At 37.4% G+C, this 16841-nt stretch overlaps 1 protein-coding gene across 14 annotated transcripts in view; it reads left to right on the top strand.

The window, feature by feature from the left end:
- ppp1r9a (protein phosphatase 1, regulatory subunit 9A) overlaps positions 1–7318 on the top strand; it is a 360829-nt gene extending 353511 nt beyond the window's left edge. For 12 of the 14 annotated variants that reach the window (XM_043689929.2, XM_043689922.2, XM_043689927.2 and 9 more), the window contains one exon: positions 3278–7318. In XM_043689929.2, coding sequence (XP_043545864.2) covers positions 3278–3481 — 204 coding nt within the window. In that variant the 3' untranslated portion in view covers positions 3482–7318. The remainder of the gene's footprint in view (positions 1–3277) is intronic. The other 2 variants (XR_015757182.1, XR_006311674.2) reach the window with 2 other exon arrangements.
- The last annotated feature ends 9523 nt before the right edge of the window (positions 7319–16841 follow it).

Raw genomic sequence — 16841 nt, 5'->3', positions numbered from 1 at the left:
TTCCTCCTTCAAACTCTACCTCAGATCTTCCCTCTCCTTCTCTGACTTCCCTCTTTCCTACATTTGTTATTGATGGACTTACTTGTAAATCTACTAACAGCAAATGTGGGAGAGAAGCATCTCTTTCTTGAATCTTCTAACTTCTGGTGGAGGGCCAGAGCGAATCCATTAGCAGGTCACTGATTACAAAAGCTGCTAGAGAAATTCCTACATTCCTTTACCATCTGTTTTCCTAATATACTGTAAAAAGCATATCAATAATAGCTTGTATAAAAATAAGGATAGGGTTGACATAGGCTCAATTAATTTCAGTGCTATATCATTCTGTAACAGCTAAATTATATCTGCATATTTTGATCCAATTGTTGCCTGCCTTGTATTCCAAATTTTACAGGGTAGGGGCTACAGAAGTCCTGACTCCCACTCAGCCTGTTTTGGAAGGTTTCAGTCAAGATTAGAGTGGTGCTGGAAAAGCATAACAGGTCAGGCAGCATCCAAAGAGCAGGAGAATCAACGTTTCGGGCAGGAGCCCTTCATCCCGAAACCTTGGAAGTTTTCAGCCTACCTTTCTCCCAATCACTGCACCTTCTAGCCTCTGTGACAATCATGTATCTCCTTATCCAAACAATTATTGCTGCATTTGTTTCTCTCTCTACAACTCCATCCTGATCTGTTGCCTGAATATGTCACCCAGAAGGCTATCCAGCGGTGACTCTCTGTCTCTGTTTTTTCCATCTGACAGTTGGCCAGTCTATTCAGTAAAACAGAATAAAATCATGTTTCCACAATCACATTCTGCAGGTCCTGCAAGTTCTTAAGCCACTTTCAGCCTGATAAACTCCCATTCTAAGGACAATTTCTCAATATTGAAAAACATAATTCCATTTGCTTTATTTTAAACAGCCTTATTGATTTACCTCCTTCAAGAATCTGCATATATTACACTTTAATTATCTATGTTACTGCACTCCCTTTAAAATTGTGTCATTTATCTGCAATGAAGAAGAAAATGTGCTCATTGTCTATTAAGCTAATTAATAATTTGCCTATTATTAACTTAGCATTTCCCATCTTGAAGCAGTCATCAGTCTCATAACAGGCATGATTCTTCACTCGTGCTCCTCTCATCAGACACTGGATTAGGGTGACCAATAAGTTTAAAATACAACACTGATTTTTCCAATTGAATCCACAAATTTTCAGCCATAAACACTTGCCTCTCTAAAACCTGAGAAAGCTAGGCATTTGGATAAATCAGATAGTATTTACAAGTTTTCCCTCCAGGTAATGTCTTCAAGTAGCTTGAATGTCTCCAGAGCTTCAAGGATTTCATCATTAGCTACATGAATAATACTTGTCTTTTAGTTCATAAAATGTGTTATTCAAAATAGCTTATCATAAGCCATTTAATGTCCTCCAAATTGAAGTCTTGCGCAGTAAATGGAACTGAGTTGGTCCTCCATGACAGCTTAAGTAATCTGACAATTAGTTGAAGCAGATCCACTGTACAACAGGGCAGTGTTGATCATGCAGTCTGAATTACTATTGAAACACAGAGAAGTGCATTCATCACTGGAAGTTGTGATTCTTCCACCTCCACTCTGGATTATACTACAAATTAATGTCTGAATATGTAGGCAGTGTTAACTGGACATGTAGTCAATGATTTGAAGAGTCACAGAGACAGAAAAAGATCCTTCGATCCAACTCGTCCATGCTGACCAGATATCCTAAATTAATCTAGTCCCATTTACCAGCACTTTTTTTCTGCAGAACGCCACTAGTCAAGGACCTCCAGCTTAAAAAACACCCACTACTACCATTTGCTGGCATTTACACTCTTCTAAGCCCTTCCTTTTCACATACTCATTCAGATGCCTTTTTAATGTTCTTATTGTACCAGTCTCCACCATTTCCTGTGGCAGCTCAGTCCATATATGCACCACCCTCTGCATGAAAACATTTCCCCTAAGGTCCCTTTTAAATCTTTCTCCTGTCATCTTAAACCTACGTCCTTTAGTTTTGGATTCCCCAACCTCAGGGAAAAGACCTTGGTTGTTTACTGTATCCATGCCCTCATGATTTTATAAACATCTATAAGGTCAACCCTCAGCCTCCAATGCTCCAAGGAAAACAGCCCCAGCCTATTCAGCCTCTCTCTATAGTTCAAACCTTGCTAACCAGTCTTCCATGAAGAATCTTGTCAAATGCCTCACTGAAGTCCATTTAGATCACATCAATCCTCTTCGTAACTTCTTCAAAAAACTCAATCAAGTTCATGAGACAGAATTTCCCACGGTCAAAGCTATGTTGACTATCCCTAACCAGTCCTTGCTTTTCCAAATATATATAGAACCTGTCCGTCAGGACTCCCTCCAACAACTTAACCACCATCAATGTCATCCTCCCTGGTCTGTAGTTCCCTTGTTTTTCCTTACCACCTTTCTTAAATAGTTGCATCATGATAGCCCACCCCCAGTCTTCTGGCACCTGTGTTGCGTGTGTTTTACTGGTAATCTGTTTTGTTTTAACTGGTTCTAATTAGGCAGTATTATTCTGCATTCCTCACTCATGCTAAGTTATATTTTAGTTCTATGATCACAGTTAAATGGATATTATATCTGCAAAAGAATTGTTGTGTGTCTCCATACTCTTACCAGACCCATAGGGGCTGCTCTCTCATTAGAGGGAAGCGACTGGTGGTGATTTAACCTGAGGGCCACGAGACCTCAGGCGAGGGAAGAGTTAGAGAAGGAGAGTCCTTCATGGTGACCTCAAACGGGTGATGGGAATTGAACCCACACTGTTGACATTGCGCTGCTGTGTAAGCCAACAATCCAGCCACTGAGCTAAACCAATTCCCACAAAAGAATATTCACTTCATGTCAGGCAAATGAAGATTTAACTTGTATGATTCTTGTAATCTCAGTAATTTTACTTGGTGTTCATGGTTGAAGTGTGTGTCATGTATTTAGCAAACTTACAGAAAGTAAGTAGTTACTTAAAGTAGTGGCATTTAGAATATTTGGCTCATAATTTTTAGTAAAGATTCCCTAGTTCCCTCTTAGTTTTGACAAAGAATTTATATTCAAACTTTTAACCTGCCCTGTTTCTTTCCAGATGCTGTCAAATTTGTTGCGTACTTACAATAAGTTTGGTTTTAGTAATAGTTTTGCACCTAGATGTGAGGGGGGGGGGGGGGGGGGGGGGTGGTGGAACAATCAAAACAGTTGTTCATTGTATGTTAACTATAATTCTAAATGTTTCTTCACTACAGGCATTAGGTATTGTATCTCAAGATAGGGCCATAATCAAAAAGAAGCTAAAGGACCTAAAGTCGTCAGTTGAAAAAGCCCGTAAAGCACAACAGAAGTTAGAGAAACAAAGGGAAAAACGGAGAAAAAAAGAACAGGAGCAGCTTCTAAAAAAGAATAAGAAAAGCAAATCTTCATTTCCAGCAGCAGAACCTGATACTGAATAAGACTGGTAGAAAGTCTGGGTTATTGACAAAGACTTAAAAGGGTTTTAGTCTTAGCCCATTATGCAGTATCCTGTGTGGCAGAGCTGTTGACATGTACAGATTTTAAGAAAAATGCACTTCAGATCTCAATTTTTCCACACTTCAGAGTTAGTGATGTTTTGGTGGCGACGTAAAATCACCAAAAATCAGTGGCATTTTTTGTACTACTGTTAAGTTTACCATTCCACAACTGGCAACTATGGAAGACTTTTGTGATTCCCCTTGCTTTAGCATTAAACTGAATGAAGCCCAAAGGAAGGATCTGCAGATGTATGACTGTCCAAACAGCTCGTCTGACAAGGTATCAGCTAAAAAAGAGTTTGAAAGGATCATACAAAATACAGCCATCTTTCTGGATTGGAAATGATTAGATTTGGAAGTTAAGACCATACAAATATATCTATTTTCATGGAGTCTATAAAAAAAAATTGGGATGTGGATAATTTTTGTCCCTTTTAAGTATTTCTACAAGAATATTACTCAGTTTAAATGAAAATAATGTTACTGTCAGTATTTGTGTGCCTATTTTTTAAGTCTTAAAAGACGAGAAGGAACTTGGTCCTTTCATAAACTGCTGCCTTTTTCCAGAACCTTCACCTTGGAGTTTAGTTCCCAAATTTCTGCATTATATGAAATTACTGTAAATGCAAATGATTTTCAAATCAAAATATTTTAGTTCTTGCAAATGAAATGTTTTAACTGTAGAGGGCCTAGAATAAGCAATTTCCGAGACCTGCATCTTGCACTGAAATTTAATGGACTTAAACTCCTTAGCAGAAAGCTATACCCACAGAATACTTCTTGCGATACCACTGTGTGATGGACAATATAGCTGTGGAATGGGTGAATACCCATCTTACTCCCAGTAAGAAAGCCTTTGCAAAGATATAAAGGAAATTTTCACAAGTGGTAGAATGTCTTTGTGCACTCCATTGTTCTGCATTGTATTTATAAGATAAGTTTCATTGAAAATAGCTGAGGGTTTCAGTACTCCTTTTAAAGTCCCATGTAGATAACTGTTTAAGTTGTGATAACAAAGATTTTCCAAAGTAGCGATGTACATGTACATAACTTCAAGGAAATTATAAAGATGGGCCAAGATATAACCATTTATAATGTTTCAAAATTGAGTATTATCTGGCTGAGTAACAAAATATACAGACATTTAAGTGAAAAGAGGGTGATTAATTAAATATGGCCAGGTTTTTTTTAAAAACTGATCACTTTTGTTGGAGAATTTCTACAGAGCATCTTTTTTATTCCACTTACAAATTGCATAAATTTAATGTTATGTGCCAATTCAGCAAAATCAGTAGGAAAATAATATATTAAAGCTGTGGTCTCATTGTAAATTAAGGAAATATGATCTATATTGATCAACTTTTGTGATAAATTTGTATTCATGTGTCTCATGATTTGAAACCTGTTGCATTTTACTGTTTCCAAAATTCTCTTATTTAGTTTTATGTAAAGTGTTTGACTAATTATTTGATTATGATTGAATCAATGCTCCAACTTCTTAAAACATTAAAACATTGTTATTTTATATGTGAACAATATTACTTTTAGAACACCAATATGTTATTTCATATGATTTGGGAGCTCACTAGAAAATTTTGTTTTGATTATTGCTATTCTGGAGAGATTTTTTAAAAGTCCCCAATGCTTGATCAATGTATCTAAAAATGTAATTTGTACAGACCCTTACATGTTTTTGAATCAAAACCATTTCTTCATTTTTTGGTAAGTACATTTGTTCCCATGTCTCTCAATGCAAGTGGATTCATGAATAATTCAGCAACAAACATCTGAAACTGTAAGGCCTATTTTGTTTATAATTGTGATGTCATCAATTATAGCCAGTAGTTCACATTTTATTTAAAACAATTAAAGACTGTAATAGCAACAAAAGGTTGAATATATTTTCATGTAAATTCTGAGTGAAACTTGTGGCATTACGCACTTTCACCTTAATTGTTTTAAGTTTCATTTTACCACTTTGAAGGTATTTTAGTGACTGAAATTCTTCGTTCTAATGCAATCTTGCATTAAAATTAAGCAGCAGACAAGTGTGGGCATTTAATTAAACTAATTTAGTGGATTTGTTCAAGGCCATTTCTCTGTTATCAGAGATTTGCAGTAATTCTGTTTGCAGATGAGTTGCTAAAGTTTAGTTTTTTGGATATGTGACCCTGATAAGTTTTATTGCTTTTGATCCAAAGTGTATCAGACTAATTCATCTGTTAATCCAAAGATTTATTAATAAAACTTAATTATTAATGAAGAGGATGATATGTACTAAACATAAAACAGGTTTGCAGTTCAGTGCAGCCAGATTAAATGAGTTGAATCTAAACACAATTTGGTCTGCTGATCTGCTCAGAAAAGTGCTATGATATTGCACACTTGTATTTTCTGCTTCTGTACTGCATGTATTTGTCCTTCTATATTTCTGTTCTCCAATTATTATTTCTTCCATTACAGTTTCCGTACAGTTTCCAACAAGGCAGGTACCCATTGATAAATATTGAAACCTGAAGAAGGAATAGTAGTGTTAGAAGCAGCAGTTCATGTAATGATCGTGCAACTAGCTATCAATACTTCAGCCAAAACGATGTACAGTCTTTAAAGCAATCACTCCCTTTGTCCATGGGTTACTGATCTGAGCAGAACAGTAATAATCAGATTAACCTTATTCTGAGGTATTAACCTTCCTTTTCTAGTTGCAACAATGATTTTTTTTTTCCATTTCACAATCCCATTTATTGCAATAGGAGTTTGTCATGCTTCAAAATTTGTCAATGTACATAAGTTTAAGTGTGCGAAATCCTGCAAATTAACAACTAATATTAGATAATTTGCCTGAAATGTTTTTAAACAAGTGCCATAGAGATTACCTCTGTTGTATGAAAATCCTGCTGGTAAATATTCCATGTTGACCACTAAAGTGAAAACTATAAAAGGGCAGGTAACAAATTGCTGAGGCTATACTCAATTTAGTAGTTAACTGAATCAACTAGTCTGGTATTCTTTTGGGACATTTTCTGATGTGGAAAACTATTATCCTATTAAATACTTTGAAGCTGAGGGGAAGTAAACTGAAAATTAACTTTGTATAAAATAAAAAAAATAAATAAATAAATCTAACAAGGTGGAGATGATGATCCATAATAGGAAGGTACGATGAATTGCCTGCACAGAATGAGGGATTATTTGGTATTTAACATAAACTGTATTAAAGGATGTTGTATTGGTGATTTTACCTTTTTCTGAATTGTGTAACAGTTAAATCATTTTGAAACAATACAGTTAGTTACATGTAGCTCAAGAATGACTGGGCAGCTAAAGAAGAAATGCACTGAGGATATTGAAATTGTTTTAAAATGCTTGGGTGTAATTTCTATTTGGATTACCTAAGTATCACAAGATGGAGGAAATTACTTTGAGTAAAATATGTACAAAAAGCATGGCTTGATGTCTGATATGAACACCTATTCACAATGCTCCTCTGACTGCATGATAATGAAATCTTAGTGCCATGCCTGAACCTAGTCGTCTATGCTTCGTGATGTACTGTATTCCTACCTAGTGTTTACAAAATTACATTCCTCAATGTTTTATTTCAATGTTCATGACTGATGGGAGCTCTATAATGCCTAGTTTGTCCTTCTCTCCTCAATTTAAAATGACTGTGATGAGCTAATATTAGTTGATGTATATAAAGAATTTGCCAGTTGCCAAACCGTAGCATTGTTGTCTGACAACAAATGCATTAAAAGTAACAAGAATTGAAAAGTCTTAATTGTTTATTTCACATGTTATGTTTCACAATTTTTTCACCACATTATTCATAGTAATCTCTTCTAGGATAATTCAGAATTAACTTTTCTTAATAATCATGGCTTTATGCTTATACCAGTTATGGATGAATATTTACAGCAGTTTTCTGTGCTACATTTAAATCATTCCATTTGCCACATTCTCAGTTGCAGCAGTACCAAAAAAATTCCACAACCTACTTTGCTGTTTGCTGTAAACTAAAAGATGTTGAAATGATGACAGAAATTGCGTTAAACCTATGTCAAGAGAATTTTATTTATTTTAAAAGAAAATCTGAAGTTCAGGGAAATAGACAGGAGATCCTGATCTTGCAATAGATTGCAAATTCAGAAATGTTATCAAATAATAATCCAAAGCTAGTTTCCCTGAGCAAGTTCCTTTGGATGTTCAAGAGTTTGGATGGTTAAAGAACAATTCCACAACTGATGGATAAATTCAGTACATTTCAGGTTTAATTGCAATGGGAGTCTCAACAATTATTCAGCTTCTCAGCAAGAGATGTGAAAAGTTGTTTGGGCTGACTTTGTGTCAATGTCAGCTAAAGGTCAATTTCATGGAATTTCACAAGACGGTTTCCCGAGCAATGTTTCTCATACAATTTTCCACAGCTCACCTCATGTGAGTATGCACCAGGTTAACATTCAATCTTGCACAAGCAGTACCAAAATACTCATCAGAGCTGGAACCTTCCAGTATTCACCCCACAGATGCCATATTTAAACCCCAACTATGCACTGTCAAATACTGCCAATCCAGTCTGAAGTAGCCACCCAGATCAGTGCAGTGTCCATGGTCACTGGCTGTACTAAGCTTAATGATATTCTGCACTGCATAAAATTAAGTGCCACTATCTACTCTCTCTCCTTCACACTCACTAGCCATTGCACCCACCTTGCACAAGGCTCATGATCTACCACTCACAGTATTGAATACAATATCTTATCTCAATTGGCAGCACTGTGGCACAGTGGTAATTCATGGTACCAGGGACCTGGGTTCAATTCCAACCTTGGATAACTGTGGAGTTTGCATGTTCTCCCCCTACCTGTGTGAGTTTCTGCCAGGTGCTCTGGTTTCCTCCCTGAGTCCAAAGATGTGCAGATTAGGTGTACTGTCCATGGTAAATACAGGGTTAAAGGGGTGGGTCTGGATGAGATGTTCTTCGGAAGGTCAGTTTAGACTCAATGGCCAAATGGCCTATATCTGCACAGTAGGAAATCAGTGATTCAATGCCTTTTACCCACTCCAAAATCCCCCCAAAATTTTTAACCTTTCCAACCCTAATGTGCTTGTCACTTGGACACCTCCCCATCCTTCCTGAGTGGTGATAGACCAGTCCCCTGACTGACTCCCAGTCATGCCTCTTGACCTTGAGTGTTCATTACTGCCAAACCTGACAAGCTGGTTGTCTATGTCTACACCAAAAGGCAAGGTAATGATACTCTGAGCATTCAAGTCAGTGCAAAAGTCTGAATGTGTTAAGAATACATGTTAAAAGTCCTGAGCTGCACCCTGTTTACCGCATGGGCCAAATGACTGTCCATGTGCACAAAGCAATCTGTCAGCATTGCAATAAAAGGTGTCAGTGATCCCCAAAGCGCTGTTTTGAAGTACTGAACTGTAATATAAGTGAGTTCCAAATGTGGCATCATGATGTAGTGAGGCTGCTGTTTTATGATCCCAACTTTCATGGCAAAGGATGCAGGTAGTTGCTGCCCTTGAAGCATGCCCTGTTGGTCAAGATGGAGGCCCAGAGAAGATGCCAGTGAGCTGCAAATAACTGTTCAGAATTCCTGTCAGGAATTGTCACCATTTTGTTTCTTTCCACTGCCTGGGAAAATAGCAAACTGCATATAAATGACATGGGATTAAGCAATAATGAGATGCTAATACTTGCAAATAGGTCTCAAAACACACTAGAGAAATTCTCATCAAGCCATTAAAACTTTGGGTGGCAAATAAGACTTTTTTCTCGCAAATAAGACTTTTTTCTCAATGTTGAGATTCATCATATTTTCCCAACTGACACAATGCTCATGTAATTCAGGGCGTATGAAAATTCCACCCTTTGAAACAAATGGAAGGAGTTAACATAGCTATTAGCTTTTATGAGAGGTGCATTAATTTCTTACATTATGAATTAATTGGAATCTTCTTGCCCAAAACATTTTATAATTCCAGTTCATGAAATCACTATGATTTAACTATGGAAATATTGGCTGCCAGAGTATGTGGTAACTTCACTCTGCATCTCAAAAATTGATTAAGAATTGGTGCATTACTTCAATTAGATTTTTTTTGTTTAGATATATCAATGCTGAAAATGTTTTAATGAGCTTTGGATTATAGGTGGCTGTTTTGTACACAGCTGTTTTGCTTGGAGTTTGACACAACCATGAATGTCCAAATCCAGAGATATATGACTTTAAAATAATGTGATAGTCCCTCAAAGACAGTAGCAAGGCTTTGGCAATCAGAATATAAATTACATGCCAGAGAATACACAGCCTCGCACTTATCCTATATCAATGTATACGAGGCTGGCAAATAGTGAAAACTGACAACTAAGCATAGTTGTTCAGTGACTGTGGTAGGTCATCATGCTCAAAGCATTAAGGGACTACTGTATTATTAGCTTTCAGCTGGGATGATAAACCAAGGTATCATGGGCACTATTTCAACTATGAAGGGAATGCATTCAAGGGTCTTGGCCAATATTAATTGTTCAATCATCTTGAAACTAATTTATTATATGTGAGACTTTGCTGTGCACAAATGGACTTATATTTTCCAGACTACAACAGCAACTGCACTGCAAAAAGTACTTAAATGGCTGTGAAGTGTTTTGGGATATCTGAAATTCTGACTTCAACATACACTTTAACAGAATATTTCAAAATTGTTCACAAACATAGTTCCATATCCTGTTGTGTTATTTGATACTTTACTTAAGGTTATCTAATTCATGGCTTGTTTGCTAAATAAACAAATGAAGTATAAGACTCTGTATTCAAGGTTGTTGAAGGAGCGACACTCCGAAAGCTGGTGTGCTTCCAATTAAACCTGTTGGACTATAACCCGGTGTTGTGTGATTTTTAACTTTGTACACCCCAGTCCAACACCGGCATCTCCAAATCAAGGTTGTTGAAGCCATTGAATCAGTTCATATGTCAACAACTATCTAATAAAGATTACCGTTTCAATTTAAATCCATTAACAAGCCAAACTTCAGAGAAAGCAGACCACCAAATCTGTTACCACAATAACCTTAAGGTACAAACTAGCGCTTGCTGTGCCATAGCCAAGCACTAAAAGTAAAGGTTTGAGGAGATTATTGAATACTGTTGGTATTTAGGGAGAAAGTGAGGTCTGCAGATGCTGGAGATTAGAGCTGAAAATGTGTTGCTGGAAAAGCGCAGCAAGTCAGGCAGCATCCAGGGAACAGGAGAATCGACGTTTCGGGCATAAGCCCTGAAGAAGGGCTTATGCCCGAAACATCGATTCTCCTGTTCCCTGGATGCTGCCTGACCTGCTGCGCTTTTCCAGCAACACATTTTCAGCTACTGTTGGTATTTATGCTATCAAAGTCGCGATTATTTCTGTTCAAAAGAGCAAGGTGGACAATACGTGGATTATTGCAAACTTATTACAGAAATCGGAGGGTTGGTGCAGACTCAATTTGCTGAATGGCCTCTTTATGCACTGTATGGATTCTATGATTCTATTTTCACCTTATAATTGTTGCCAACTTTTAGAGGCATATTTATTTTAAATGATCAAAAACCTCAAGGAGAAAGCATGCACTAAATTCAGACTTGTATTAAATATGCTTGATTTTTAGTGCAATTCCTTTCCTTTAATTCAAAAGGTTTTTTCTTTTTTTTAAATCTAATTACTGATCATAACTATGTAGACTATGCAAGAATCATTGCATTATCCACAAATAATACCGACATTATGTTTATGTCTGTATATTATAATTAAATCTAACTAAAGGGCTATTCATGTGGTAATTTGCTTCTACATGAGTTATTAATAACTAAACTGTTAACCAACTTGAGTTGATACAAGGGCAGTGTCATTTGAATCTTTCATGCAGCAGAAACATAACCTTATTTATGTAACACATCTAACGTATCAAAACAACTGTGATTCACAAAGCTATTGCAACAGTGATGGCTAATTCATGTAAGAAGAATCTAGGTCAGATTTGGAAGAAAAGGTAGGAGCTATAGTGCCCCTTAAAGTAGGAAAGTGAGGTAGAGAGGTGAAAAGGTTTTGGAGTGAATTCCGTAGTCTAGGGCCCAGAAGAGTTGAAACAGTTAAAACTGGTACTGAGACAAGAATTGAGCAATGCAGATCATTAAGGATTGAAATGGAGAGAAATGAGGACTTTGAAAACAAGGGTGATGTTTGTTATTGTTCTGCCAAGAGAAAGTCAGCCAATGTGGATCAAGGTGACCAGTACTTGATGTGAGTTAGAACAGGAGCGGCAGCAATTTGGATGGCCACAACTTACTGGATCATCGAAAATGCAAGGTCAGCCAGGAGTTCTTTGGAGTTAAGTGCAAAGGTTTCAGTAGCAGCACATCAGCAGTGGGATTGGGGAGGAGTTGGATGATTTTACAAAGGTGAAAATAGAATCATAGAATCCATACAGTGCATAAAGAGGCCATTCAGCAAATTGAGTCTGCACCAACCCTCCGAAGAGCATCCCACCATATCCCTGTAAACCCCTGCATTTTCTATGGCTAATAAACCTAACTTGCACATCCCTGGACACTGAGCAATTTAGCATGGCCAATCCACCAAACCTGCACATCTTTGTGCGAGGAAAATCATGCAGGCTTGTGGAGAATGTGCAACCTCCAGACAGACAGTTGACCAAGGCTGGAATTGAATGTGGATCCCTGACACTATGAGGCAGCAGTGCTGACCACTGTGCCACCCTTCATGTGAAACATTACGCTTAAATCAGAGGAAGAGTGTTTAAAAAAAAACTATTTCACAACTTACAAGAGTTTGCTGCTAGAATTATTTAATTCAGATACACATTCCAAGGGTAAGAAAACTTACCTGTTTCATGCAAAACTTCTGTTTCATGCAAAACTTTGTGATCACAGGCAGAAGAGAATATATAACTTCTGTCCATTTGCCAAAACATTGATAATGAAATATAGCGATGATAAAACATCTATGATTGATATCATTACTTCACATTTTGTTATGCATGCATTGAACTTCATCTAGGAAATGTACATTCAATGTTATTGCCAAAGTTAAAAAGAATTATTACCACACACTGTGTACCTGGAATATTACCACAAATGTTCAGACCTCAAGAGTGAAGAAGAAAAAAGTAAAATGAAAGGCTTTACAAAGATGAAGTGGGTAAATGCAATAGTTAATGTAGAACTGAGCTATGCCATGAAGACTCAGGTTTGACCTACAACATATGCATTGGCCAATTTCAGCTCAACTAGTAGTAAAATAATAACAATTGGCCTCAGAATCCCTTACTTATGGCTGATCTGGAAGAATCTCTACCTCCATTGCTTTAGAACTTTTGACATAGCCTTACCTAATGAAAATCTATCAACCTCAGGTTTGAACATTTCAATTGGCCAGGTTTCAAGAGATTTTTGGGGTATCACTGTCCACTACATACATTTACACAGATGGTATTTTGGATTAGAAGTTCATCTCAGAGTGAAAGATTGCTTTAAAATTTTAAACAGTTACCGGAGATGGAGATGTGGGCTAAGGGAGCTAAGTTTCTGATTTTGCTTTTCACAAAGTTTACTTGGAGGACATTTCTCCTCATCCAATACATGATGTTGGACAAACAGCTTGATAAATTATTGTCAGTGGAGGGTCAGAGATGATGATTATCAGTGTAGATGTAGAAATGATACTTTTTGGTGATGTTTCTAAAAAGCAGCACATGTATGAGAACGAGGAAAGGACCAAAAAAATGTATCCACATGATACGGTGGTAACTGGTTGCAGGAAGAAAAGCCATTGCAATTGGTTATCTGGCTAAAGTTAGATAGGTAACACAACAAACCACCAGGAGACTCTGGTACAAGTGACAATTATTTATTCATGTGCACACAGGAGAGCCAGTCTAAAACTGAATTCTAGCAAAACCCCAGAAGTTATCATTTATACGCCTTACTTATTCAATTTCAAATGCAACTTAACAGCTGCAATCAAGATGGCAACACCAGCACAGTAGGTAGCATTTAGGCTAATCCAGGCCAGCTGCATTCTTTTCCACTTTCCTTTTTGTCTCTTTTTCTTCATCTTCTTGATGTCACAAGGATGCTAGAGTGCTGTGTCGGCGGTGACTCCTAGCTGCAGTACTGCCTGGAGCATGGACTCTTTTAGCAGTGATGTTGGTGCTGAGAGCAGGGCTCCTGGCCTCAGGGAGCCCAAATTGGGGGCCTTGCAGAAATCCTGGAGCCATGTTTGGACTGCAGCCGATGAAGATGAACTCTATTTAAGTACTTTGCTTTAATTCTTTTGTACAGCAAAATGGCCGCGGATTGTGGAAACAGAACACGTTTCACTGTATTTCCCTAAATATATGTGACAATAAATTGTTTGTTCCTTCATTCATAACATACATACTAACTCGATTTCTCCCACAGTGCATAGATTAGGCAACAGTTAATGTCCACCAATGCCATCCCCTTATCCGGCTGATTGTGCTATCTAGGCTGTATTTCCATTTCTGTCACTCACTCGCAGTTTGGATCTTTACCATCTGCTTACATTTTTAATACAAACACCTCTAATTGAATTTGTATTTAACCCTTTCAGCTTTAGCTCTTTCATCAACAAGGTGGAAAATAGTGGAAGAAAGTGGTATGATCAAGTGTGTCAAAGATTGCAGACAGGTCAGAAAGGAAATGGCTAAGTTTACCTTCTTCATAGTGATTTAGGATGTCATTTATGACTGAGAGACATTTTGGCATCATGGAACAGATGGAATTCTCATTTGAGGAACTGAAAAGGAGTTTTAGCCATGATGGGCATTGACCAGGGTGTATCGTCACTTCCCAAAGACTTGAAATGAAAAGGATCTTGGATCTGGTGTGGTAGTTTGCAAGGAAGAAGGCATTATTTTTCTTCAAGGAGAAAGTGAGGTCTGCAGATGCTGGAGATCAAAGTTGAAACTTTATTGCTGGAACAGCACAGCAGGTCAGGCAGCATCCAGGGAACAGGAGATTCGACGTTTCGGGCACAGGCCCTTCTTCAGGAATTCCTGAAGAAGGGCCTGTGCCCGAAACGTCGAATCTCCTGTTCCCTGGATGCTGCCTGACCTGCTGTGCTGTTCCAGCAATAAAGTTTCAACATTATTTTTCTTCAAACAGCAAGGTAATGAAGGCCAATTTGAAGATGGTAACAGTACCTAAAACAAAATCAGTAACAATATCAGCTAAAAGGAGCCAAGTAGGGAACATTGACAGAGGTGAGTTTCATGGACAGAGTACACCCAGGACAGGACACTAACAGAGAAACTTGGTAAATGAGACAAATTCAGGGCAAGTTACAAGGAGCTTCAGAAGGAGGAGGTGGCAGAGACAGCCATCTGAATTGCCCCAATCTTGGTGAAAAGTCTGAGATTCACATCCTTTCAATTGATAGGAAATTGAGATAAATGTTTAGTATTTTCAATACTACTAGCATAAACTTATATAAGGACTTAGCAATTATAAAGTTATGAAAGCAGAGCCAGCTAAAGTGAATTGGAAAATTAAGCTAAGGGATAGGTCAGTGGAGATATAGTGGCAGACATTTAAGGGAATATTTCAAAGTAGATCCATTCCAACAAGAAAGAAAAATTCCAAAGGGAGGAATCTGTGGCCAGTGAAACAAATGGCAGGTCTGAAGTTGGGACAGAACATAAGAAATAAAACAATGAGAAAAATTTAAAACATTGTAAGAATTTCTATAGGTGGTTTTAAGAAAATGGAAAGCATCGAAGTAAACATTAAAGAAAGCAAGTCCAGGGGATTGGTAATGAAAAATAAGATGATGATTGAAGAATTGAACAGGTATTTTTAATCAGTCTTCACTGTGGAGGGATGAAAGAGCATCCTAGAAATAGCTATAAATCAGGAAATGAAAGGGAAGCGAAGGGGAACTAAAGAAAAATGACAATCACTAGATAAATGATACTGAGCAAATTGTTGTATTTGCTGGCTGGACTGATGGACTCCATCCTTGGAACTTAAAAGAAGTGGCTGTGATAGTTGGTGCATTGGCTTTAATTGGGGAACTGGTACAATGCTATACACCTAGATGTCGAGAAGGTTTTTGATGAAATGTCACACCAAAGGTTATTACAAAAAATAAAGTCATGATATAGGGGATTTAGGTATAGATAGAATATTGACTAACAGGAAACAGAGTAAGCAGAAATAAGTCTTTTTTCAGAAAATAAAAATGCAAAGCGGTGCTACAGGAATCAATGCTGGGGCCTGAACCTTTTACAATTCATATGAATGATTTGGATGAATGGATCAAATGTGTGTTTGCTAAATTTTCCAACAATACAAAGTAAGTTGTGAAGAACATATAAAGAGGCTCCAAAGATACACAGGTCAGTTAAATGAGTCAGCAAAAATCTGGCAAATTGAAAATAACGTGGGAAAATTCGAAGTTATTCATCTTGGCCAAAAGAACAAATAAGAAACATTCTTTCTAAAAGTTGCATGATTGCAGTCATCTGAGATACAGAGGAATCTGGGTATTCCAGGGCATGAATCACAAGAAGCTTGCAGGTACTGCAAGTAACTAGGATGCTAACAGAATGTTTTATAGAGCATCAGTGAAACTAATCTCAAGTACTATGTATTGGTCTCATTATTTAAGAAAGGATGCAAATATATTGAAATCAGTTCAGAGAAATTTACTTAGACTTATACATGGAATGGGTGGGCTCACTTATGAGGGAAATTTGGACAGACTATGTTTGTACGATTGGAATTTAGAGTCAAAAAGTGTAGTGCTGGAAAAGCACAGCAGGTCAGGCAGCATCCAAGAGTCATTGAAGCAGAAGATACAATGTTTCAGGCAGAAGCCCTTAATCAGCAATGCTCCTCGAATGCTGCCTGACCTGCTGTGCTTTTCCAGTGCCACACTTTTTGACTCTGATCACCAGCATCTGCAGTCGTCACTTCCTCCTAGCCACTGGAATTTAGAAGAGCACAAGACAACTTGATTGAACATACAATATCTTGAGGGTACATAACAGGATGGATGTGGCAAAGATGTTTCCTCTTTTGGGAGAATCTATATCTAAGGGTCACTATTTGAAAATAAAGCATTACTCATTTAAGACAGTGATAGGGAAAAATGGTTTTTCTCAGAGGGTTATGAATCTTTGGAACTCTCCTCCTCGAAAGACCATGGAAGCAGAATATTTGAATAGTTTTAGGCAGAGGGGAATAGTTGCTTGATAGTAAGGGGT

The sequence above is a fragment of the Chiloscyllium plagiosum genome, unplaced genomic scaffold (assembly GCF_037043375.1).
Source record: "Chiloscyllium plagiosum isolate Xiang-an unplaced genomic scaffold, Cpla_swu_hap1 HiC_scaffold_5, whole genome shotgun sequence".
Lineage (NCBI taxonomy): Eukaryota > Metazoa > Chordata > Chondrichthyes > Orectolobiformes > Hemiscylliidae > Chiloscyllium > Chiloscyllium plagiosum.
The sequence above is the reverse complement of the archived record's forward strand: the minus strand, read 5'-3'. Positions and strand labels throughout refer to the sequence as shown.